We start from the raw sequence: 24,041 nt of genomic DNA on the forward strand, positions 1-24,041 counted from the left end.
GAATGATTGAGACTTCTAGGCTTCTGAGCAGAAAAGTAAACCACATAAAAGGGAGAGAAATCAGACTTGCCTCTGACTTCTTCATAGTAACATTTAATACCAGCATTCAAGGGAGCAGTATCTGCAAATTTCTGAAGAAAAGAATGGATGGCTCGAGAATATTATACCCAGCCAAGGTGTCATTGAGCTGTAAAGCTAGCAAGCAGATACTCTTCTTAAACATGAAAGAATTTAGAGAAAGGAATACATATGAGCTCAACTAGAAAAAGGCTACTTGACAGTGAAAGCCAATAAAAAATTAAAGATTCAAGAAAGAGAAGTTGTGGTAAGAGGACTGTAAAGAGATTGATCAAGCTAAAATATAGACCTAGTACTAAATAACTGTTGAATTATAGTTATAGAACGGAATATGAATGTTATAACCTGGATAATGTAACAATTATATAACAAAAATTGGGAGAAGAAATGGGAGGAAATGCGAGTGCTGTTTTCAATTTTCCAAACAGGGAGTGAGTGGATCTTGTCCAAAATTAAATTGTATGTAACTTAAAAATTAAAGTGAATTCAACCTCTAAATTTTTCATGTACTTAAAAATTGTAAAATATTCAAACAATACATAAAATTATAGGTGGTATTTATGTACTTTTCATATTTAATAACTGTCACCATTTAAATTTGTTTCAGATCATGTATATAATACTTAGGACAAAAGGAAAGGTTTAGAGGAAAATAAAGAATGCATTTACCACCCAGGTTAGGAAGTAAAACATTGCTAATATAGTTAAAGACCCCTGTATACCCTTCCAAAATCCCAGAGACAATTAGTACCCTGATTTTGTGTCATTTGTTCACATACATATTTTTATACTTGATATATAAACATATTTTAGAATTGATAAAGTTTCTGTTTTTAGTCTATAGAAATAGTATTCTGTAGTTTGCCTTTTTAGCTTTACATTGTTTTGAGAGTTATGTTGATAATAGGTTGCTTAAGTATATTTATTTTTGATTCTGTATAATTATTCTATTACATAGGTATACTATAATTTATTAATCTATTTTCTATTGGTGGATATTTGTTTCCTTTTTTGTTATTATTTTGTGATAAAACTTTCTTTTTAAAAAATTTATCTTTATTGTTGAAAGTATTTCAGATGTCCCTTTTTTCCTCCCATTTATTTCTTCCCTCCACCCCACACCGATCTCCTCCCCAGACCTTCACTACACTATTGTCTGTGTTCATGGGTTATGCATATATGCATGGAAGTTATTTGGTTAATGTCTATCCACTACCCACTTCCTTCTGAAATACATTAGTTTGTTGCATGCTTCAGTGTCTCTGGCTCAATTTTGTTCATCAGGTTTTTTTTGTTCATTAGAATCCACATACTGGGTAAGTGAGATCATGTGATACTTGTCTTTCTCTGGCTTATTTCACTTAGCATAATACTGTCCAGGTCCCTCCATGCTTTCTCAAAGGGTAATTGTTTACATATAATAATGGTTTCTATAATTTTAAAAACTTGGATTACTTAGGGAAACTTATAAAAAATAAACTTTTAACGTGTAACAATAGCATTTGTTTTTCCCTTTGATTTTTTCTATTAAATTATATTAAAATTAATAGTATTTATTAAACATATCATCCATAGCATGATCTCCTTTCTATAAATATGTATTGTTACTTGATTCTTCTATCTGTATATATGCATACAAAAATGTCTGGAATGATGTTTACTTAATGTTAATGATATTGATTTTTAGGTGATTAAATGTGGGATCATTTTTAAGGTTTTAACTCTATATTTTTGCATTTGTTACACCCTTTTCAAATTTTTATTTATTTATTTTAGAGAAACAGGAAGGAGAGGAAGGGAAGATTGAGAGAGGTAGGGACGGAGGGAGGGAGAGAATGAAGGACGGAAAGAAAAGAAAGAGAAAGGAAAGGAGGGAGGGAGAGAGGAAGGAAGGCAGGAAGGAAGGAGGAAGGGAGATAGATTTTTGACTGGGGATCGAACCATGGCATATTGGGATGATGCTTTAACCAACTGAGCAACCCAGCCAGGGCCATTGGTTACAGTCTTCATAATGAATTTGTTATTTTAATAAAAACCAGTAGAGTGGTATTTTTCTTGAAGACAAATTAAAAGTGACTATTCTAAGATATTTTATGTGACTAAGCTACAAAGCATGAGTATAGATAATTTATCTTTTTGGTAGTTTTTTGGTATAAAATGTATTTATACTATAATTGAAATACTATAATGATATAGCTTTCTTAAAATATGAATTTAAAAAATCAATTAGGTAAAGAAAAGGTAGTTAGGAATTTTCTCTTATTTAATTACTAGAGGCCTGGTACATGGATTTGGGCACCAGTGGTGTCCCTCAGCCTGGACTGTGCCCCCTCACAATTGGGACCCCTCAGGGGATGTCGGACTGCCAGTTTCGGAGGGCCAAAACCGGCAGTCTTACATCCCTTGAGGGGTATAGTAGCGCTTGAAGCGATCCACCTTCTGCTGCCACTCAGTAGCACTGCCATGGAGGCAGGAGAGGTTGAGCCCCGTGTCTGGTGCCTGTTGGCCCGTTGGTCAGCTAAGCAGAGCTCCCGCTGTGGGAGTTCACTGACCACCAGGGGGGCAGTTCCTGTGTTGAGCATCTGCCCCCTGGTGGTCAGTGCGCGTCATAGTAACCAGTCAACTGGTTGCTTAGGGTTTTTTATATGTATATAGATAGATCATTCCCCTTTGAGTACCTATCTTTAATTTCACATGATTAAATAAAAGATGGGTTATGGTAATAAAAGTTTAAGTTCCTTGAGTATAATGCCATCTTCAAGTTATTTAGACTGTGTGTAGAAGAGGTTTTCAGGAATCATTAGAAACTTCCAATAGATTTCTTTCCTTCTTGTCCCAGGACTATGCAGACCAGCCCTCCTTCCTGAGTTCTCATATGCATAGTAGGCTCAGATATGAGGTTTGTTCACCCAGGTGCCTATTCATATGCATGTCAGATGTAATGTGCATCTCCAAGCTAGATTCTATCACAAATAAAAGAGTACAAGATATTCTGTTCTGTCATTTGAGTGAAAATATGATCTGTTTGTTTTGTAGGTATGACCTTGCTTCTAGGGAGTGGCTTGCACTGAACCGTTCTGTGAACAATGTGGTTATTAGATATGGCCATTCCTTAGCATTATACAAGGTAAAATGTCTCCACTCTACTGAGCTAGAAACTCAACTCTTCCATAGTGACTTTTTCATATTAGTGGTTGAAAAGCTATTTAATGTTGTTTTCCCTCCCAACCTTTTGGTTGTGGTAAAATACATATCACATAAAATTTATCATCTTTGCCATTTTTAAGTATGAATTTCAGTGTTATTAAATACATTCATAATGTACAACCATCATCACCATCCATCTCTGTAACTTCATCTAAGAAAACTGAAACTTATGCCCATTAAACACTTAAGTTCTCATTTCTTCCTCCCCTAGCCCCTGATAAGTACCATTCTGCTTTTTCGTCTCTATGATTTTGACTTCAGTGTCGTTTTTTTAACTGGGGGAAATCTTTCTATTTGGAAAGGTTTATATATATACTAGTATATTAAAATATGTTTTTTATTGATTTCAGAGAGGAAAGGAGAGAGAGAGAGATAGGAACATCAGTGATGAGAGAGAATCATTGATTGGCTGCCTCCTGCACACCCCCTATTGGGGATAGAGCCTGCAACCTAGGCATATGCCCTTGCCTGGAATCAAACCTGGGACCCTTCAGTCCACAGGCCTAAGCTCTATCCACTGAGCCAGACTGGCTAGGGCTGGAGGGGTTTATAATTGGCTAATATACAAGTGGAAGTTAAAGTTGAAACAAATTTAATACGAGAAATTTCAATGGATTAAAATTGTACTAGGATATTATGATTGTGGTACCAGATGGTTAAAAATTAATATAATATTGATTAGTGTTTATGTTCCTTATATTAGCAAGGTTAGCCAAGAATAGCCACATTGCAATACAACTAAGTAATCATTTTCATTTCCTTGTTTTTGTGGTTTATGGTAGGATGAGGGAACTTTTCAACTTTATTTTTCCAGTCATTTTATCACCGTAAAAGGTTTTGCTTGAGAAAGTCCAAGAAAAGTGGCAAATTAGAGATATAGAAACGATTTATTTCATTTTGTTTCTTTTGCCATCTTTTTCCTAGACATTCACTGAAAGCGGCATTTCACTAACACTTTTTAAGCTAAGAATAATATTGAGGTTTTGAACTGCTCTTTTTCTGTTCTCAGATTTAATCCTTTCGATGTTTTTAGAATTTTGTTCGCATTTTCCCCCCAGGATAAAATTTACATGTATGGAGGGAAAATTGATTCAACGGGGAATGTGACCAATGAGCTGAGGGTGTTTCATATTCACAATGAATCGTGGGTGTTGTTGGCTCCGAAAGCCAAGGAGCAGTATGCAGTGGTTGGGCACTCAGCACACATCGTCACACTGAAGACGGGCCGGGTGGTCATGCTGGTCATCTTCGGCCACTGCCCTCTCTATGGGTATATAAGCAATGTACAGGAATATGACTTGGGTAGGTATATTTTTCCAGTGATTTTTTTTGAATGTCAAATTTAAAACTTCAATTATTACGGCTTTTTAACAAGATTCAACCTAACCTTGGCCTAGTACTTTATCTTGAAATGCAGTTAACATCGATGTATTACTAGTGAAATTCAGATTATGGTGCTGCTATGTAGTATACAGTATATTTGTTACCATCAGTTGGGCACAGAGTCAAAGACGGTGCTAAATGCTTTAGGAACTGAAAATAAAATAAATTAATTAATAAAAATGATTCAAAACAACACATTCTGAAGAAAAAACATATTTGGCTAGCTCTTTAGAGATTGGTTTAGGGGAGTGTTATTTCCTCTTATTATAAAAATCTTTCCTTTGGTTAAATTTTATTTTATCTGTTGTGTTGGAATAGGAGTACCAGCTATAATTTATATTTTGAGAAAGCAGACCCATAAAGTATATCTGTGTATTGACATGGGGAATTAAGTGTTCAATTGAGGGAACTCTGATTCTTAAATTTAATGTAATTCTTTTCCAGTATGGCATATTAGAACATTAAAACATTTAACAAATTGAAGTTTGGCACCTGACTTTATTAGTTTTATGTGGCCTTCCTTTAAAAATAAAATGATAAAAAAAATTATATGTATCAGGTCTCCCAGAATCTCTTCTCTTGTCCTAAGCCAGTGGTCAGCAAACTGCGGCTTGTGAGCCACACATGGCTCTTTGGCCCCTTGAATATGGCTCTTCCACAAAATATCACGTGCGGGCGCGCATGTACAGTGCGATTGAAACTTCGTGGCCCGTGTGCACAAGTCAGTTTTCGGAAAGGAGATGAAACAAGTATACAAGATGATTGTGGATGGGAGAGTTGGAAGGGGTCGACCTCAGCGAATGTACCTCAATCAGATTGAGGACGTTTTTAGCAAAGGCCAGCTTAGGAATATCCTAATTAAGTTAATAACAATGTACCTACCTATATAGTTTAAGTTTAAAAAATTTGGCTCTCAAAAGAAATTTCAATCATGCTGTTGATATTTGGCTCTGTTGTCTAATGAGTTTGCCGACCACTGTCCTAAGCTATTTGGTAGTTTTAAGTATTAGAGAAGAGGAGCCTGTAACATTTGCCTTTAACTGTTTTCCAATTTCAGATAAGAATACGTGGAGTATATTAAATACCCAGGGTGCCCTTGTCCAAGGGGGTTATGGCCATAGCAGTGTCTATGACCACAGGACCAGAGCAGTCTATGTTCATGGAGGCTACAAGGCTTTCAGCGCCAATAAATACCGGCTCGCAGATGATCTCTACAGATACGATGTGGATACCCAGATGTGGTAGGTGCTTTTTCTTGAGCTTTCGTTTTAAGGTGTGAATTCTGACAATTTCTGGGAAAATGTGCTATATGTTTTTTTAAAACATATTTTTATTGATTTCAGAGAGGAAGGGAGAGGGAGAGAGATAGAAACATCAGTGATGAGAGAGAATCATTGATCGGCTGCCTCTTGCTCGCCCCCTACTGGGAATCGAGCCTGCAACCCAGGCATGTGCCCTTGACTGAAATCAAACCCAGGACCCTTCAGTCTGCAGGCCAATGCTCTATCCACTGAGCCAAACCAGCTGGGGCAATGTGCTGTGTTTTCTTCTTTAGACCTAGCAGGTAATTCTCTTATGTGTTGCAAAGAAATTGGGAAATAAGCAAAAGGTAATAAAGTAGCTAGTATTTATTTTGTTGCATTATTCTATAATCTTATAGTAGGTTGAGCAAGAAAATGCTTGGTATATTTTGAATAGTTTTCAGTTTTCAGACACTCAGTACCACTTCCTTTTCACTGTCTCTAAAAATCATTGGCAAAAATATCTTTGGGTGAGGATTAACAAAAAAATAACAAACAAAAGGTTATGTTTGCATTAGTGAATAGGTGATAAGTATTGTAAAAAACTAAACTTGTATTTATTATTTTTAAATCTCAAAAGGACCATTCTTAAGGACAGCCGATTTTTCCGTTACTTGCACACAGCTGTGATAGTGAGTGGAACCATGCTGGTGTTTGGAGGAAACACACACAATGACACATCCATGAGCCATGGCGCCAAATGCTTTTCTTCAGATTTCATGGCTTATGACATTGGTAAGTTTCCCCAAAATTCTTTATCTTCAAGATTCTTTTTTGTCTGTAATTAACATTTTAAAGGAAATGGAAAATATCGCTAGTTAAAAATGGTCAGGCCAAAACAAAACAAAAAAATGGTCAGGCCATTTGAAAGAGGCCTGAACAGTATTTTTATGTTAATTTGACTAAGGTTACATCTATTAAAAAACATGACTTCTATATTAAATTCTTTTTGAAATTACTTCTTTAATTAGTTGAATGTTAATTTTTGAGGCTGGGTTGGGATAACTGGGCTCTCTGTGCTACAGATGTAGTATCATGTAGATGTTGATCACCAGCATTGTGTTAAGTTGGTTCCCTGGATACCAATTTCACATTCTTTTAAAAATTCTAGTGTGGTAATACATTATTCCAGAAGAGGGCAGTATTTATTCATGCAGAATAAATGCTAGCCATTCTTTTGTATAAATATCATCATTGGATGTTCGTTTCTGACCCAGCCACAGAGCTTCTACATTGCCCTTGGCCTCATAGCGTGGGAGGGAGAGAACTGAGTATACAATAGAATTGCAGTTCAGGGTGTTACTTGCTCTAAGACGAATGTATGAGAGTACCTATGAACATTCCTAACACAGGGGAAAGGATTATAGTTGGGGAAAGCCTTTTTGAGAAGGGGCCCTGTAGGCTAGGTCCTGAGGAACACTGGAAAATCAGCTAAGTGAAGTTAGGTGGACTTATCAGGTGGAGGCAAAAAGGGACCATGCCATACTTGAGGCCTGTATTATAGCTGCACATAGGAGAGGAATGGCTTCAACTGAACTAGAGACCCAAGCAGCTTTCAGACTCTGGTCAGATCGTGAAAGACCTGTGATGTCATGATGAGGAGTTTAGGCTTTTTGAAGAATCTTACAGAGGAGGTGACAGAATCGTATTTGTGTTTTAGGAAGATCTCTTTGTGGCATGTGATGAATAGTTGGAAAGGGGCAAGATGGTAGTTCTAAGGCTGAAGTCTTGAGGGTTTGAACTAAGGCTGTGAAAGTGGCAATGAGGATAAAGAAATAGATGGTTTTGAGAACTCCTGGGAACTTGAGGATTACCTGGGGTGTATTTTGAGAGAGATGAAAGCATCTTGATTCCCAGGTATCTAGTGTGAGCCAGGGTAGATGGTGCTTTTTACAAGGCTGGAAATAGAAGTACCCGATGGGGTCTGGGAGAAGGTGAGTAAGATGAGTTTGGGAGAAGGTTCAGCTGGAGATGACTCTGGGATTGGAGCAATGCCAAGATTAGTGGGAAGCTCCAGGATAAAATTCTATAGGGGACATATGTCATCAGGGATGAGCAAAGAGCCAGAGGACAGATAGATGGATAAAGAAGTCAGAAACAGCATGCAGACTGGGAAAGCATGTCAGAGGAGTAGGAGGAAAGTGCGGCATGATTGGCATCCTGTGAGGGAGCTGTTACCAATGGCTGCAGAGGGATTAAAATAAGTCCTGGGGAGTCTTTCAGATTTAGCAACAGAGGTTATTACTAGAGGCCCGCTGCGTGGATTTGTGCACCGATGGGGTCCCTCGGCGTAGCCTGCGGAGATTGGGCTGAAACTGGCAGTCCAACGCCACCTGCTGCTCCTGCCTTCTGCTCATCCAGGCCCTGCTGGGCCTGCTGCCGCTGCTCAGTAGGCTCACTGCTGCTCCGCTGAGGTCTCTGGGCTGCTGCGGTCAGCCATGAGCCCTGCGTCTGGTGCCCATCAGTCAGCTGAGCAGCATTCTTGCTGTGGGAGTGCATTGACAACCTGGAGGCAGCTCTGAGTGTCTGTGCTGAGTGTCTGCCCCCTGGTAGTCAGTGCGCATCGTAGCGACCAGTTGACTGGTCATTTGGTTGTTCGGCTACTTAGGCTTTTATATATATAGATAGATTCTTTAGACATGGATGAGTAATCCAGATTGCAGGAGGCTAAAAAATAACATAAGGTGAGATCTACACAGTGAATATTGACTATTTTAATTTTAAAAAAATTATCTGTGGGGTAGAAGGGGAGAGTTGAGTACCTTCTTGGGCATCTTTATTTATTTTTAATTTTTAAAAAAATACCTTTTTATTATTGATTTTAGAGAGAGAGGAAGGGAAAGGTGATGGAGAGAGAAACATTGATGTGAGAGGGTAACATCTACTGGCTGCCTCCCACATGCCGTGACCAGGAATTGAATCTGTAGCCCCTCAGTACACAGGACACCAATCAACCAACTGAGCTGCACTGGTTAGGGTTTGGCATATTTAAATGCTGTGATGAAAGCCAGTGCACTAAGAAGAAGGGTCTTTGCCACACTGTGGTTTTAGGGAAGGAAGCAAGGTGGGCAGACAGGAAGCTTCTCTTCTCCATGTGAGGAAGACCACAGAGTCTGGGCTGGTAGGAGAAGAAAATGAAAGCTGTTGTTGTCAAGGTTGAATAAATGTCTAGATTGAGTAGAAGAACCTTTGCATAGTGAGTGTGAATGTCTGAGTATTTCAGAAGCAGACAGTACGTGTGAGTTTGGTGTGATTTACCAGCAAGAAAAGTTGATAGCATGGATCAGAACAAAGGAAAATTAGTAGATCTAAGAGATCTAGGGAAGGACTTTTATTTTATTTTATTTTATTTTTCTCACCTGAGTATATATTTTTTATTGATTTTAGAGAGAGGAAGAGAGAGAGAGAGAAATATTGATGTGAGAGAGAAACATTGATCGGTTTACCTCCTGTACCTGCCCTGACCAGGGATCATTGAACCCACATCCCAGGTATGTGCCCTGACCAAGAATTGAACCCACTACCTTTTGGTGGACAGGACGTGCACCAACCTATTGAGCAATACCAGCCAGGACTCTACAAAAGGACTTTTAAAAATTTAAAGAAAGTTTGAATTTTTTTTTAAGTTTTAATTTTCCACCTGTATTTTCCTATTTTAGCTACTGTTTGGGCAAGTCAATATAGAGTAGAAAATAATTATGGAACCCATATGTTTTACTTACATAAGTTCTGAAAAATTTGCTTAAGTTAAAAAACATTCTAGTGAGTGAAATTGATAGGCAACAGAGTGAGTGGTGTGGGTGTCAGGGATGTTGGATTCGCTAATTAGAATTGCCATGTGGTCCTGCCTTTCTTCCATACCTTGCTATTATGCTGCTGCTGCATTTTACCTCAGAAAAGAAGGTATGACTCAGAAAAAGCAAGAGAAACATTTTATGTGATTATTTTTGTACAGTCTTCTTCCCAGAGAAAATGCCAGTTCCTATTGATGATGAATGGCAGTCTCATTTGAAATGTGTTTTCTTGCTCCTAGCTTGTGACCGCTGGTCAGTGCTTCCCAGACCTGATCTGCACCATGATGTCAACAGATTTGGCCACTCAGCAGTCCTACACAACAGGTAATTGGAAAAGAAGTGCTTGCTCCTTTTTTCTTGGGTTTAAAATGAAAATGAAGTACCGTATTTGCCGGCGTATAAGACAACCCCCTAACATTTCCACTCAGAATACAGAGTTTGTTATATACTCGCCGTATAAGACTACCCCCTCTTCCGCACACCTTCCACACACCAAATAAAAGGTAAAACAATATCAGATTTGATTTTAACATTTTAATTTATATTCAAATGCTTATGACATGCAGGAAAACTGTCACAAGGCTGTATGTAATCAAACATATACATAAAACAGTGCAAGTTTATTACCGGTAAACATACCGGTAATTCACTAAAGAAAACACACTCTATAGACTGGTACCGTAGATGCTTCTCAGGAACACAGGCAAGCAGCCCACAACCTAGAGGGACTGTCAATGATAGAAGAAAGATAACAAATAGAGGTAGAGAGCAAGTGCCGGGCAAGTCCCTAGCAAGGACCTCACTAGTGCGCAAGTGCGAGCTCTTCAACATTCTAACAGGCACCATGATAGCGCAAAATCGCGAATCTTCAATGCATATGTAAAGAAATATACGGTAACCCGAATTTACCACACTCGCAAAATCGCACACAGCCAACCATACACCCAGTATGGTATCGCGATTCGCGATTTTGCGCTATCATACCGGGTGTATGGTCGGCTGTGTGCGATTTTGCGAGTGTGGTAAAATCGCATAACAGCAAAATCGCATAACAGCCGAGCATACACCCAGCAGCGCTGCTGATGCCTGAACGGTATGTGGAATGAAGTGGGTGGGCATCGGGAGGCCACTATGGCACGGGGCAAGCACTATGGGCAGTCTATCTGAAGTGTACCTGGCGTATAAGACGACCCCCCACTTGGAGGCATATTTTTCAGGGCCAAAAAATCGTCTTATACGCCGGCAAATACGGTAAAATACGAAGAAATGGAATAAGGTTTGCATATTATTCTTAGCATTTTCCCACCTTGTTCGTTTTTCACAGGATTATGTAGGCTTGAATTTCCTGATTTATATTTAAAATACTTGATGTGCATTTGAATTTCTTTTAATGCTGTGTTTGTTGATATGTTTTTTTGTTAGCATGCAGGAGTATGCTATGTTTGATGTTGTCTGAATGCATGGGACCACAAAAGTTATGTGTAATTACTGTCTTATGCTCTCTGTCATTTGCTACTGTTCATGGAACTTAGATCTGAATGGTAAGGAGATTTGAAAAAAAGAGAGGGCAAGTCAGATAGGAGAATCAGATAGGGGAACAGAGATGGGGAAATTGTGAAGCTTCATATAGAACAAGTTTATAGTTCCTAATAATGTGAAGTCTACATTGCATTGGTCAAAATGCCTGGTCCAAACTAACAGCACTCTTTATCAGCCTTCCGTCGAGAAGGCTCTGCAATATAAGGGCAATTCAGAGTGGCCTTTCCATTGTTCCTTACACTGTATTTTAAAGATTTTTTATTTGTTAAACAGTCTAATCATGTTAATTTTTCTCATTTTGTTCCTGCTGTTATTACTGTTGTTTACTTCACCTTTTATAATTTTAGGCCACACCCTGGCTGGTGTGATTCAGTTGATTCGAATATTGTCCCATATGCCAAAAGATCGTGGGTTCCATTACTGATCAGGACACATACCTAGGTTGTGGGTTCAATCCCCACGTGCATGCAGAAGGCAACCAATCGATGTTTCTCTCTCTCTCTCTCTCTCTCTCTCTCTCTAAAAAAAAAAAAGAGACACTTGGTTATAATGTGTTTAAGTATGGATCTCTTTTGTGTCAATCTTGGAGTTTGTTGAGCTTTATGGGTGTATAGATTAGTCATTTTACTAAAATTTGTGGAAGTTTTCATCCATTATTTATTTATTTATTTTTATTGATTTCAGAGAGGAAGGGAGAGGGAGAGAGAGATAGAAACATCAATGCTGAGAGAGAATCATTGATCAGCTGCCTCCTGCACACACCCTGCTGGGGAGTGAGCCTGCAACCTGGGCATGTGCCCTTGACTGGAATAGAACCTGGGGCCCTTCAGTCCACAGGCCTATGTTCTATCTACTGAGCCAAATCGGCTAGGGCGAGACAGTTTTGATTGATTGTTTTGTTTCCTCTGTATGGGTCACATTTTTTGTTTCTTTGCATAGCTTGTAATATTTGGTTGAAAACTAAACATTTTTGGTAATAGGTTGTAGCAAATACGGATTCTCATTCCCCCACCATCACCACCAACTGTTGTTGTTTTTGTTGTTTGCTTAGTGGCTTGCCTAGACTAATTCTGTGGAGACTGTTTGCTGATTTTTCTAGTTGTTTTTTCTTGTATTTATTTTTCAACCTGACTTGTTAGGAATTGCCTCTAGGTCATTATTGTTTAGTAATCAGCCAATGGTTTTGCTTAAACAGTTTAAGCTAGTAAGGCTTATATTACACTCTTTGCTGATGGATCTGTTAAAAAATAGCTAGGGCCTTCTCCATTACCTTCTGAGCTGCTTGCAGCCTTGTTCACACATAGCATTCCAAACCACCAGAGACTCTCACCACCATGTTTCCAGAGGTGAGTTGGGCTTGACTTAAAAGGCTGAAAATCTTGACACTGGACCCAAGAAGGACTTTCACTTCTGGCATCAGCCAATGAAGTCTCCCATTGAAAGGCAACTGAAAAGTATACAGTAAGGATTTAACAAGATAATGAAGAAATACTGAGCAGAACATAAGAGATGAGTCATCCGGCCGGTGTGGCTCAGTGGTTGAGCATCAACCTAGGAACCAGGAGGTCGGGGTTCTATTCCCAGTCAGAGCACAGGTCTGGATTGTGGGCTCGTTCCCCAGTGTGGGCAATGCAGGAGGCAGCCGATCAATGATTCTCTCTCAGCATTGATGTTTCTATCTCTCTCTCTTCCTTCCTCTCTGAAATCAATAAAAATATTTAAAAAGAAAAAGAAAATAAGAGATGAATAGAGTCCAGAGAGATAAATTGAGCTGCTTTAGCCTGTGGGAGTTTCCTTATCCAGTTGAAGCAGCTGAGAGGTGTAGCTGAGCTTTCTACTGACTCTTAGAGGCTGAGGAGCAGAAACCAGAGATTTCTTTATACATAGTACATGTCAACTAGAAATTTCTGGAAAAATGTGTAAATGAATAGAATGGTTTGGATTCTGTTCTTTTTAGAAACAGAGACTATGAATGATCCTATTAGATTTTTTTTTTACCCTTAGACTAAGAACAAATTAAACTCACTATTACATGTTAATATGCAAGAGGTAATAGACCCAATTTTAATATTAGTGCTAGCAATTTAATGTAGTCTTGAAATAGAAAAAGAGATTTTAGGTAAAATGCAGATAAATCATGTACTGTGGGTCCCCCCCCCCAAAAAAAAAAGTTAGAACTTTTTATCATGGAAATTTGAAACCCTAACCCATTCCAGACTATTTTGAAGCTCCCTGACATATACTTTCATCAGAATATAGTTGATTATCATTTTTGGTGGTAAATTATATTCTATAAAGTCACCACAAACACTGGGTTAGAGAATATTGAATTTTCACACCGAGGGAAATGCAGGGTTAAGTTCTTACAAGTCTCTTGCATTTTCATCAACTAATCAATTTGTAATCTTGTTTTATGTATGTTTCTGTTTAATGACACACCTTATTTAATGTGTTGTTGATTCATTAACATTGAGTTCATAGTCAACAGCACTATGACTCATGCTTGAATGAAGCTCATCTAATGCATGTATTTTCTCTATAAGCCACATCACTGGATAGCACTTCAATACTATGAAGTGCTTTGGGGCCATTTAAAACAGCAGAATCACCAACATAAAGCACAAACATGCAAAAAACACATGACAGCCCTAGCCGGTTTGGCTCATGGGTAGAGTGTGGGCCTGCGGACTAAAGGGTCCCAGGTTCAATTCCAGCCAAGGGCACATGCCTGGGTTGCAGGCCCAATCCTCCTTAGTAGGGGGCGTGCAGGAGGCAGCCAATCAATAATTCTCATCATTGATGTTTCTGTCTCTCTATCCTTCTCCCTTTCTCTCTGAAATCAATCTATATATATAAAAGGCTAGTATGCAAAGTGTCCCGTCAGGAGTTCGACCGGGAGACCGGGAGTTCAATTGCTTGCTATGATGTGTGCTGATCACCAGGGGGTGGCGTGGAACATGGCGGGCAACCAGTGGTGGTGGCCGGGCGCTGAGGGAGCGAGGGAAGGAGGAGGCGGGGAGGTGAGGAACCTGATCAGCTCTGATTACTGGCCAGGCCTAGGGACCCTACCCATGCACAAATTTTGTGCTCTGGGCATCTAGTAAAAATATATTAAAAACCAAAACAAAACACATGACACTAAATAAACTATCAAAAGGACACTTGTGTATAGTATGAGAACTAAAACAGGAAAAGAGCATCATCTTGTTTGCCCTCACCTGGAAATGTACATGTTGGACAACTCAAATTTTTCTGTGTATGTATGTCTGCAAGTGACTGCAAATCTGCAAGTAGTGGTTTTGGAGTCAGAAATAAATTTTAGCAACTGGGTATATTCATAAATATGGAATCTACAAATAATGAGGATTGATTTGGTATCTTTTAAAGATAAAGACTTTCTAAAAACATACAACCACAATATAATTATCACACTTTAAAAAATGAATAGTAATTTACTACCACTCATTGTTCATATTTCCCAATTGTCTCATAAATTTTATTTTCTAATTTTATTATTTTTGAAATTGTTTTTTATTTTTCAAATACATTTGATATACAGTATTATATTAGTTTCAGGTGTATACACCAATGATTAAAACTTTATATAACTTACTAAGTGGTCATCCCTATAAATCTCATACCTATCTGACACCATACATAGTTATTAGAATATTATTGATATATTTCTTATTATTGATATATTTCTTATGCCATACAACCCCATGACTATTCTGTAACAACCAATTCGTACTTCTTAATCCCTTCACCTTTTTCACCCATCTTCCTTAACTCCCCACCCATCTGGCAACCATCGAAATATTCTCTTTATCTCTGAGTCTGTTTCTATTCTGCTTGTTTGTTTATTTTGTTTTTTTAGATTCAATTGTTAATAGATATGTATTGCCATTTTATTGTTCTTTTTTCTTTTTCTCTTCTTAAAGAAAACTTTTTAACATTTCATATAATACTGGTGGTGATGAACTCCTTTAGCTTATTCTTGTCTGGGAGGCTCTTTATCTGTCCTTCGATTCTAAATGATAGCTTTGCTGGGTTGAATAATCTTGATTGTATGTAGGTCCTTGATTTTCATCACTTTGAATATTTCTTGCCACTCCCTTCTGGCCTACAAAGTTTCTGTTAAGAGAATCAGCTGACAGTTTTATAAGAGCTCCCTTATAGGTAACTAACTGCTTTTTTCTCATTGCTTTTAAGATTCTCTCTCTTTTTTTTAATCTTTGGCATTTTAATTATGTGTCTTGCTATGTGCCTATATGGGTTCATCTTGTTTGGGACTCTTGTGCTTCTAGGACTTGTATGTTTTTTTCCTTTACCAGGTTAGGGAAGTTTTCTGTCATTATTTTTTCAAATAGTTTTTCAATTTCTTGCTTACTCTCTCTTCCCCTTCTGGCACCCCCATGATGCAGATGTTGGTACACTTGAAGTTTTCCTAGAGGCTCCTTACACTATCTTCATTTTTTTTGGATACTTTTTTCTTTTTGCTGTTTTGATTGGGTCTTTTTTGCTTCCTTATATTCCAAATTGCTGCATTGATTCTCAACTTAATCTACTCTACTGTTCTTTCCCTTAAAATTATTCTTCATATCACTTAGTGTATCCTTCATTTTTGATTGGTTCTTCTTTATGGTTTCTATTTCCTTTTTCATGCTGTTGAAGTTCTAAGTTCCTTGAGCATCCTTATAATCATTGCTTTGAATTATATATCTAGTAGTTTGCTTATGTTCATTTCTTTTAGTTCTTTTTTGGAGACTTCTCCTGTTCTTTCATTTGGGACCTCTTTCTTTGTTTCCACATCTTGGCTGCTTCCATATGTTTGTTTTTATGTATTAGGTAGAGCTGCTAGGTCTCTCGGACATGGTAGAGTGACCTTATGCAGTAGGTGTCCTGTAGAGCCCAGTGGCACAGCCTCCTCAGTCACCTAAGCGAGGCTCTCCAGGTGCACCCCTGTGTGGGCACTGATCTGTTGTAATTGAGCCTTGATTGCTATTGGTGTCACTGGGAGGGATTGACCCCCAGGCCAATCAGCTGTTAGGACCAGCTGTGATGACAGCAGAGGAGCTGCTATGCAGGAGTTCACCCTATGGAACAAGAATTGCTTTAGTGGGGCTTTGTCACTTACCGAGTCCACCCCTTGAGTGTGTTGCTCATGGAGGTGGTAGGGTTGTAATCTGGCATGGTCTGAAGCTTTTCCCTAGGTGCACTGACTCTGGTGACCCCCGGGTGGTACAAGGTCAGCCACTGCCTGTGCCCTGCCTGGAGCCACTTCGCATGAGCTACAGAGCAATGTACAGATGGCTGCTCCTTGTACTGGGCTTGGAGGTGCCCATGAGAGGCCAAACTGCAAACCAAGGCCAGCTGCTGCTAATGCCAGGCCTGGGGCCAATTAGCAAGAGATACAGAGTACACAGAGGTCAGATGCTGCTTGTTTGAGAGATTTTAGGAAAGTCCAAAGAATGAGGTAAGAAAGGCCATTTGTATGTAAAAGCCACTGGAAACATCTTGGGTTGGCCCACAAGTTGGGTGTGACGGAATCTCAGGGAATCACTAGGGCCGGTGACCAGTGTGTAGGGCTGAGTCTCAGGAAAGGAACAAAGGCCTCTGCCAGCACTGTAGTCTGGCAGAAAGTTGCCCCTCTCCCCCATTCCCCAGCTCTCATCATGATGTAGACATTTCAGTTCTTCCTTATAAGTCCCTGGTTCCTTTTAAGCTGCTGCCCTAGTATTAGAACTCAGAGGGTGTGAGTCTGAGTAAGTCCTTGCACAGATCTTTTAAGAGGAACTACCTGGGACTCCAGCAGCCCTCTATCTCACTCAGCCACAATCCCTGCTGCTTTCTATAGCCAGAAGTTATGGAGACTTTTCTTCCTGACTCTGGAACTGGGAGGCCTGGTGTGGTCCAGGACTCCTCGCTCCTCAGAGATGACCTCTGCAGTTGAGATAGCCCTCCAATTTTAAAATGCCACATGGGTGTGGGCCTGGCTTGTTCCACGACTCTGCCCTTCCTCCCAGTCTCAATGTGGCTTCTTTAAATCCCTAGTTGTAGGACTTCAATTCAGTTAGATTTCAGGTGGTTCTGAATGATGATTGTTCTGTAGTTATGATTTTGATGTGGTTGTGAGAAGATTTGAGTACCTCATTTACCTACGCTGTCATCTTGACCAGAAGTTCTTGCCTCATAATTTTTAAAAATTTAATTTGTTTAAATGAAGGTCCAAATAAGATCCATATATTACAATTTGATGAAATGTATTTTAAGTTTCTGTTGATATATAGTCTCCCTGTTCATCATATCCCCCCTTATTTGTTAAAAATAAACTGGGTTGGCCCTAGCTGGTTTGGCTCAGTGGATAGAGCCACAGAAGGGTCTTGGATTTGATTTCAGTCAAGGGCATATGCTTGGGTTGCAGGCTCCAGGCCCTAATAGAGGGTGTGCAGGAAGCAGCCAATCAATGATTCTCTCTCATATTGATGTTTCTATCTCTCTCTTTCTCTCTGAAATCAATAAAAAATATATTAAAAAAATAAACTGGGTTATCATGTAGAGTTTCCTGTATTCTAGGTTTTGATTATTGCACCCCCATGTTTTCAAAAAATATATTGGACTCTCTCTTGAAATTCTTGCAGATTATTCAGTCAGATTCACTTCAGTATTTTGGCAAGATGACTGCATAGGGTTGATTTTTCCCCCCCTTGATTTACCAATTTTCAAAATGATGAACTGATTTTTTAGCATTCTACAAAGTTGACAAATGAGTTTCTTTGGAGGAGAAGGTGGCATATATCATTAAGAACTTACAGATTTAAAAGTATTTAATATGTTTTAATCCATTTTAGTTTTTATTCTTATTAAATTTCAAATATTTCCCAATTTTGGCCAGCAAGCATCTCTTCATGTTAGCTCCTGAGTCTTTTTGGTACACCTATAGTCTTCCTTTTTGTCTGGCGTGCCAAGGTCTTCTAGGCTCATCACAAACTTTTTTTGCCCCAGACATGAAATTAGATTTTTTCCTAAAGAGTCATAAATTTTTTTTGAGGGGTGGGGAAAAGACCACACCCCTTAAAAAAATACCACAATGTAAGTGCTGCTCTTCTCTTTTGCTACTAGGTTGGTCATTGTTTCTAAGACTGTTAAGATAAATTAAAGAGAAACTTTGTTGTTGTTTTGAGGAGAAAAATGAATTTGTGTGTGTTTTTGAGCTCTTTCTTCCCTCAATAAATAAGTGGTTGCACACTTCTATATACTTTTCTCTGCATTTCCTTATTTCCTCCCTTCCTTCCTTCCTGCCTTCCTTCCTGCCTTCCTTCCTTCCTTCCTTCCTTCCTTCCTTTAGCATTTCCTTTTTTAAAATTCACATAACAGTATATCTTGGAGATTGCTCTATAGCGGTATGTAGACATCCTCCTGATTCCTTTTTACAGCTACCTACTATTTCACTGTGTGGATGCACCACAGTTTATACATCACATCCCCAGACGATGGACATTTTGGGTTGTTTGTGTGTTTGCTATTGTCATTATTGCTTTAGTGAATAGCCTCATGTGCATTTCTTTTTTTAATTTTGCTTTTATATCTTTGTGATAGACTTCTGGGAATGTGATTTCAGGTTCAAAAGATAAATACAGAGTTTTGTTAGATTTTGCCAAATTTCCCTTTTTAGGCTCGTCCTATTTGCATGCCTAGCAGCCAAGTATGAGAGTGCTTGTTTCCCTACTGCCTCAGTCTTTGTCAGACTTTTGTCTTTTTAGGGGAGAGATGCTTTCTCATTGTAATTTTAATTTGCATTTTTCTTATAATTGAAGTTAATCATCTTTTCATATGCTTGAGGCCATTTACATTTTTCCCTTGCAAACTGGCTGAAGCTGTCTCTATATTAGGAATATTCTTTTCCTATAACAGCTTGTAAATAATTTTTCACAGTGTATCATTTGTCTTTTATTTTGCTTATAGCTGTATTTCCTATGCAAAATTCTTTTATTTATATAATCAATTTTTCAGTATTTTTTTGTTGTTGTTGCCTTCTGGATTTTAAGTCATGGGTGTTGTTATAGAATAGCTCACCTGTATTGTCTTCTAACCTCTAAAGTGCATGTATGGGTTCGTTTTTGGGTTTTTTTTCCAAGTGGTTCTCTGGTCCATTTGGAATTTATCCTGAGTCCATAGAGAAGTTGTATATTTTTCCATGTTTATTTTGTTATCTCCATACCATTTACTGGAAAGTCCACACTAATTTAAGATGCCACTTTTACTGTGTACTGAATTTTCATGTGCATTTTTATCTGTTTCTTACTGGTTTATGAATCATTATACAATTTTAATTAAGGAGACTTTATGCTTTTAAAATTATATATATTTTTAATATTTAAGAACATGCAGATACACAATTATGTGTTTAACTCTAAAAGACATTTGCTTGCCCTGACAGTAAAATATTCCAGGGAATTATGGTTAAAAGTCACTATGTTATCATGAGAACTTTTTAATATAGTTATGTAAAGAGTAGGTTGATTATTGGAATTATTCTGGGTAGGACAGGCTAGGATGAAATTGAGAGGGAAAAGTATGAGAAAGATATAAGAATATTTTTTGAGATCCTGAAAAAAAATAATTTCTTACAGAACTATTGATATGTAAGGTTTGTCTGAAGATTGTAAATAGTTTATCATGACTTTGTTTACTTAAGGGTTTAGTAAACTACTCTCCCTTTTTTGTTTTCCCTTTTAGCTCCATGTATGTGTTTGGTGGCTTCAATAGTCTCCTCCTCAGTGACATCCTGGTATTTACCTCGGAACGGTGTGAAGCACACCAGAGTGAAGCTGCTTGTCTAGCAGCAGGACCTGGCATCCGGTGTGTGTGGGACACAGGGTCATCTCAGTGTATTTCCTGGGAGTTAGCAACAGAAGCACAAGAAGAAAAGTTAAAATCAGAATGTTTTTCCAAAAGAAGTATGTTTTTTTTTCTTCTTAAAATTAAATTAATTTGAGTTCTCCTTTTATCTGAATCATGAAGGCACTTAGCATATGTATACTTTTTAGATTCATATTATTATCCAAAACTATTCAGTAATAACTTATGCAAAGGCTTTATGAAAAATTGGTTTGTGGCTCCTACAACCTATCTGCAAATCATAGAGACAAAAACCTCCTTGGCTTTGCATAGACTTTGTATACTAGTTCCAGAAGCCAGCTGCAATTGGTTTGGGGAAATGCAATCCAATGATATCTTTTGTGTTGATGGAAATGTTCTATATCTGCACTGTCTCAATATGGTAGCTTCTAGTGACATGTGGCTATCAAATACTTTGAAATGAGACTGGTATGACCAAAGAACTGAAATTTTAATTTTAATTAATGTAAATTAAAAGTTACATGTGACCCTAGCCAGTTTGGCTCAGGGGATAGAGCGTTGGTCTACGGAATGAAAGGAGGTTTAATTCTGGTCAAGGGGGCACGTACTTTGGTTGCAGGCTTGATCCCCAGCCCTGGTCAGGGTGTGTGTGGGAGGCAACCAATCGATGTGTCTCTCACATCAGTGTTTCTCTCTATATCTCCCCCTCCCTTCCACTCTTTCTAAAAATCAATGGAAAAATATCCTCGGGTGAGGATTAACAACAACAAAAAAACTACATGTGGGTAGTGGCTACCATATTGTGTTATGCAGTTCTAATGTTAAGGATGAGAAGGGCCAACCCAGTAAAAGCTATTACTCTCATAGATAGAAGTAAAGTTGCTGTCTTTGCAAAGTACTATTCTTTTCTAGCTTCTCAAGTTGGGCACAGCAGTGATAGCATGACAGACAGTTGCTGATGATGAGTAGTGATCCCTGCTTCTAGAACAACCTCTTGTGCTTTCCAAACTTTTTCATCTTGCCTACTTTTTACCCTTGTGCTCTGACATTTAGCACAATGCAAAGTAATATGTGAGAAAGCCTATTAAGAGTAAGAAAAATGTCTCTGCAGAATATTTGTTCACTTCAATTAATTTAAAGTATGTTGACTGAATTTCTTAACCATTAGGGTTGATATAGAGTTACCATGAGAGTTATGGTGGGTAGAGGCAGCTTTCACTCTAAAGCTGAACAAAAGTCAGCAGTAAGAACACCCAGGTAACCTTCCAGGTTCACTGCGGGCTGGTGAGTGCTGGAGAACTGAGATTATCAGAATCTGGTAGGGTTAGTCTCTGTCTCCTAAAAGGGATAAAATCAGTGATGTAGTTATTTTTTAACCCAATTTTTAAAGTTTGAACTAAAGGTGAAAGCTTATAGGAGATAATATTCACTTACCTTAGGTGGTTGAATATGACCTGATTTTATGTTAACTCATCTCAAAGTCGCCTCCCTGGTTCACTCTACTTTCTGTTTGGGCTCAGTCCTTGGGGTGATGACCAGGGCAGGAAGAACAACCTAAGGAGCAGGATGCTGGAGTCTTTGTGAAGGTGGGCCCTACCTATTCTTTTTTTTTTTTTTAAATATATTCTATTGAGTTTTTACAGAGAGGAAAGGAGAGAGATAGAGAGTTAGAAACATGGATGAGAGAGAAACATCGACCAGCTGCCTCCTGCACACTCCCCACTAGGGATGTGCCCGCAACCAAGGTACATGTCCTTGACCAGAATCGAACCTGGGACCTTTCAGTCCGCAGGCCGATGCTCTATCCACTGAGCCAAACCGGTTTCGGCTTCTACCTATTCTTATCCACGGCTTCCACCATGTGCAATGTCCATGAGTAATTCAACAGATGAGGCAATATGGTTGTGCAGCTTCTCTTTTGTCGCTGACCTTGACCTATTTAGGGTCAATAGGCGATGCAGCAAGTCTTTAGTAGCCTAGAAGTTTTCAAAATTACACTCTTGGACTTACATGTATGTGTAGAAAATGCAGCTCAGCCGAGTGCCTCCTTTGGGGTTCTGTGGTGCTGCCTACGTCCCGTGCCCAGACTAGCCTTGTGTTTATAGCTGGGAGGAATGGTTTGGCCTTCTGCCTTACTTTGTTTGGCTTCAGGAAAGCTCTTTCTGTTGTGTTCATTCTATTGCTAGTTGATTTTTTTCTTGGGAAGAAAAATATTTAAAGAACCACAGCTACTTCCATTTTCTCTTGCTGTTAAAGTAAATTAGCCTCTCTTTGTTTTTCACTTTCTGTGTACCTTGTTGGGGGGAGTGGGTACAAATAGTGTTTTTTTCACATTGTTTACTTATTTCTAAATCTGTTTTAACCTGACATATATTTTCCTGCCAGTGGCACTCATCATTTTACTTCCCAACACTTCTTACATTTTTTTTTGCCTCAGTCTCAGATTGTGCTAAACAGCAGCTTTAATGGCCTGTGACTTTTCTAAGGAAGAGCTGTCATAGTTGATGACTTTTTCTTGTCTTCATAGCTCTTGACCATGACAGATGTGACCAACACACGGATTGTTACAGCTGCACAGCCAACACCAATGACTGCCACTGGTGCAACGACTATTGTGTCCCTAAGAACCACAGCTGCACGGAAGGCCAGGTCAGGGGCTGTCTCTCAAGGATTTCAGAGGATGGAAAAGTCCAGAGTGGGGTTATGTGTAGATTACAATGCGAATGTTATAAAAACTGACCCAGAGTTATTTTTTTAAACCTTCAGTGTAGACTTGGATTTTATTATTGCTCAAGTTTTCTTTTAGGAAGGAATGCCCAGTACATTCTAATTCTAAAGGTCCTTGTCACAGAATTGACGTGTGGTGTTTTAGAAGAAGGAAGGACTGTGGTGTTTTGAGTATGCCCCACTCCCTAGCATGGCTGTGACTAAGTACTAGAGCCGGTGCAAGGCTTGGTGAACTCTGCTGTACAAGGTTTTGGAAGCAAGTTAGATTTGAGACTGAAAGGGATCAGGCATGTAGTAGCCACATTGAATTGTGGAAATAATATACTTTGTATAATCTTCTTGTCTAACTCGAAGCCCAATGCATGAAATTTGTGCAAGAGTAGGCCTCCCCCGCCCCTCCCCCCCACCGCCCCTGCCGGCACTGGCTTCCCTCTGGCACCTGGGACCCGGGCTTCCCTTGCAGCCCCAACTTCGACTACAAGGTTGTCCGGAGGATGTCCAGTCTAATTAGCATATTATGCTTTTTTTATCATAGATGTTATATCTTGGCTTAGCATAATTAATGCTTAATACAGTAGGTCCTCGGGTTACATCAGAGATCTGTTCCTACAGCACGACAAAATGCAATTTTCGCCATAAGTTGGAACCCACCTACATAAGCACCTACGTCGCTCACATGGAGCATATACATAGCAGTAATGAAGTGAAAGAGTAAAAAAATTTAAAAGAAAGATAACAATTCCTGACCTTTACTTGTGGTAAATAAATAATAAAAAAAATAAAGCACATATGTACATACGTCAAAATGACGGAACTTTTTTTTTTATATAAATAAACTAGAGGCCCGGTGCACAAAAATTTGTGCACTTGGAGGGATCCCTCAGCCCAGCCTGTGCCCTCTCACAGTCTGGGACCCCTCAGGGGATGACCACCTGCTGGCTTAGGACCACTCCCCAGGAGATTCGGCCTAAGCTGGAAGTCAGACATCCCTCTGGCAGCCTGGCAGCCCTCGGGGGATGTCCACTTGACAGCGAGGAGTAGGCCTAAGTTGCAGTCAGACATCCTTAGCACTGCTGAGGAGGTGGGAGAGGCTCCCACTACCACCGCTGTACTGGCAGCCATCAGCCTGGCTTGTGGTTGGGCAGGGCTC

The 24,041-nt window shown here is 39.1% G+C and overlaps 1 protein-coding gene across 1 annotated transcript in view; it reads left to right on the forward strand.

Annotated features, from left to right (window-relative positions):
* Nucleotides 1–24,041, forward strand: part of ATRN (attractin) — a 127,911-nt gene that overhangs the window by 14,496 nt on the left and 89,374 nt on the right. The window contains exons 7-13 of the mRNA XM_006758124.2: nt 3,115–3,205; nt 4,344–4,587; nt 5,726–5,909; nt 6,550–6,704; nt 10,003–10,087; nt 20,042–20,262; nt 22,692–22,813. Coding sequence (XP_006758187.1) covers nt 3,115–3,205; nt 4,344–4,587; nt 5,726–5,909; nt 6,550–6,704; nt 10,003–10,087; nt 20,042–20,262; nt 22,692–22,813 — 1,102 coding nt within the window. The remainder of the gene's footprint in view (nt 1–3,114; nt 3,206–4,343; nt 4,588–5,725; nt 5,910–6,549; nt 6,705–10,002; nt 10,088–20,041; nt 20,263–22,691; nt 22,814–24,041) is intronic.

The sequence above is a fragment of the Myotis davidii genome, unplaced genomic scaffold (assembly GCF_000327345.1).
Source record: "Myotis davidii unplaced genomic scaffold, ASM32734v1 scaffold32, whole genome shotgun sequence".
NCBI lineage: Eukaryota > Metazoa > Chordata > Mammalia > Chiroptera > Vespertilionidae > Myotis > Myotis davidii.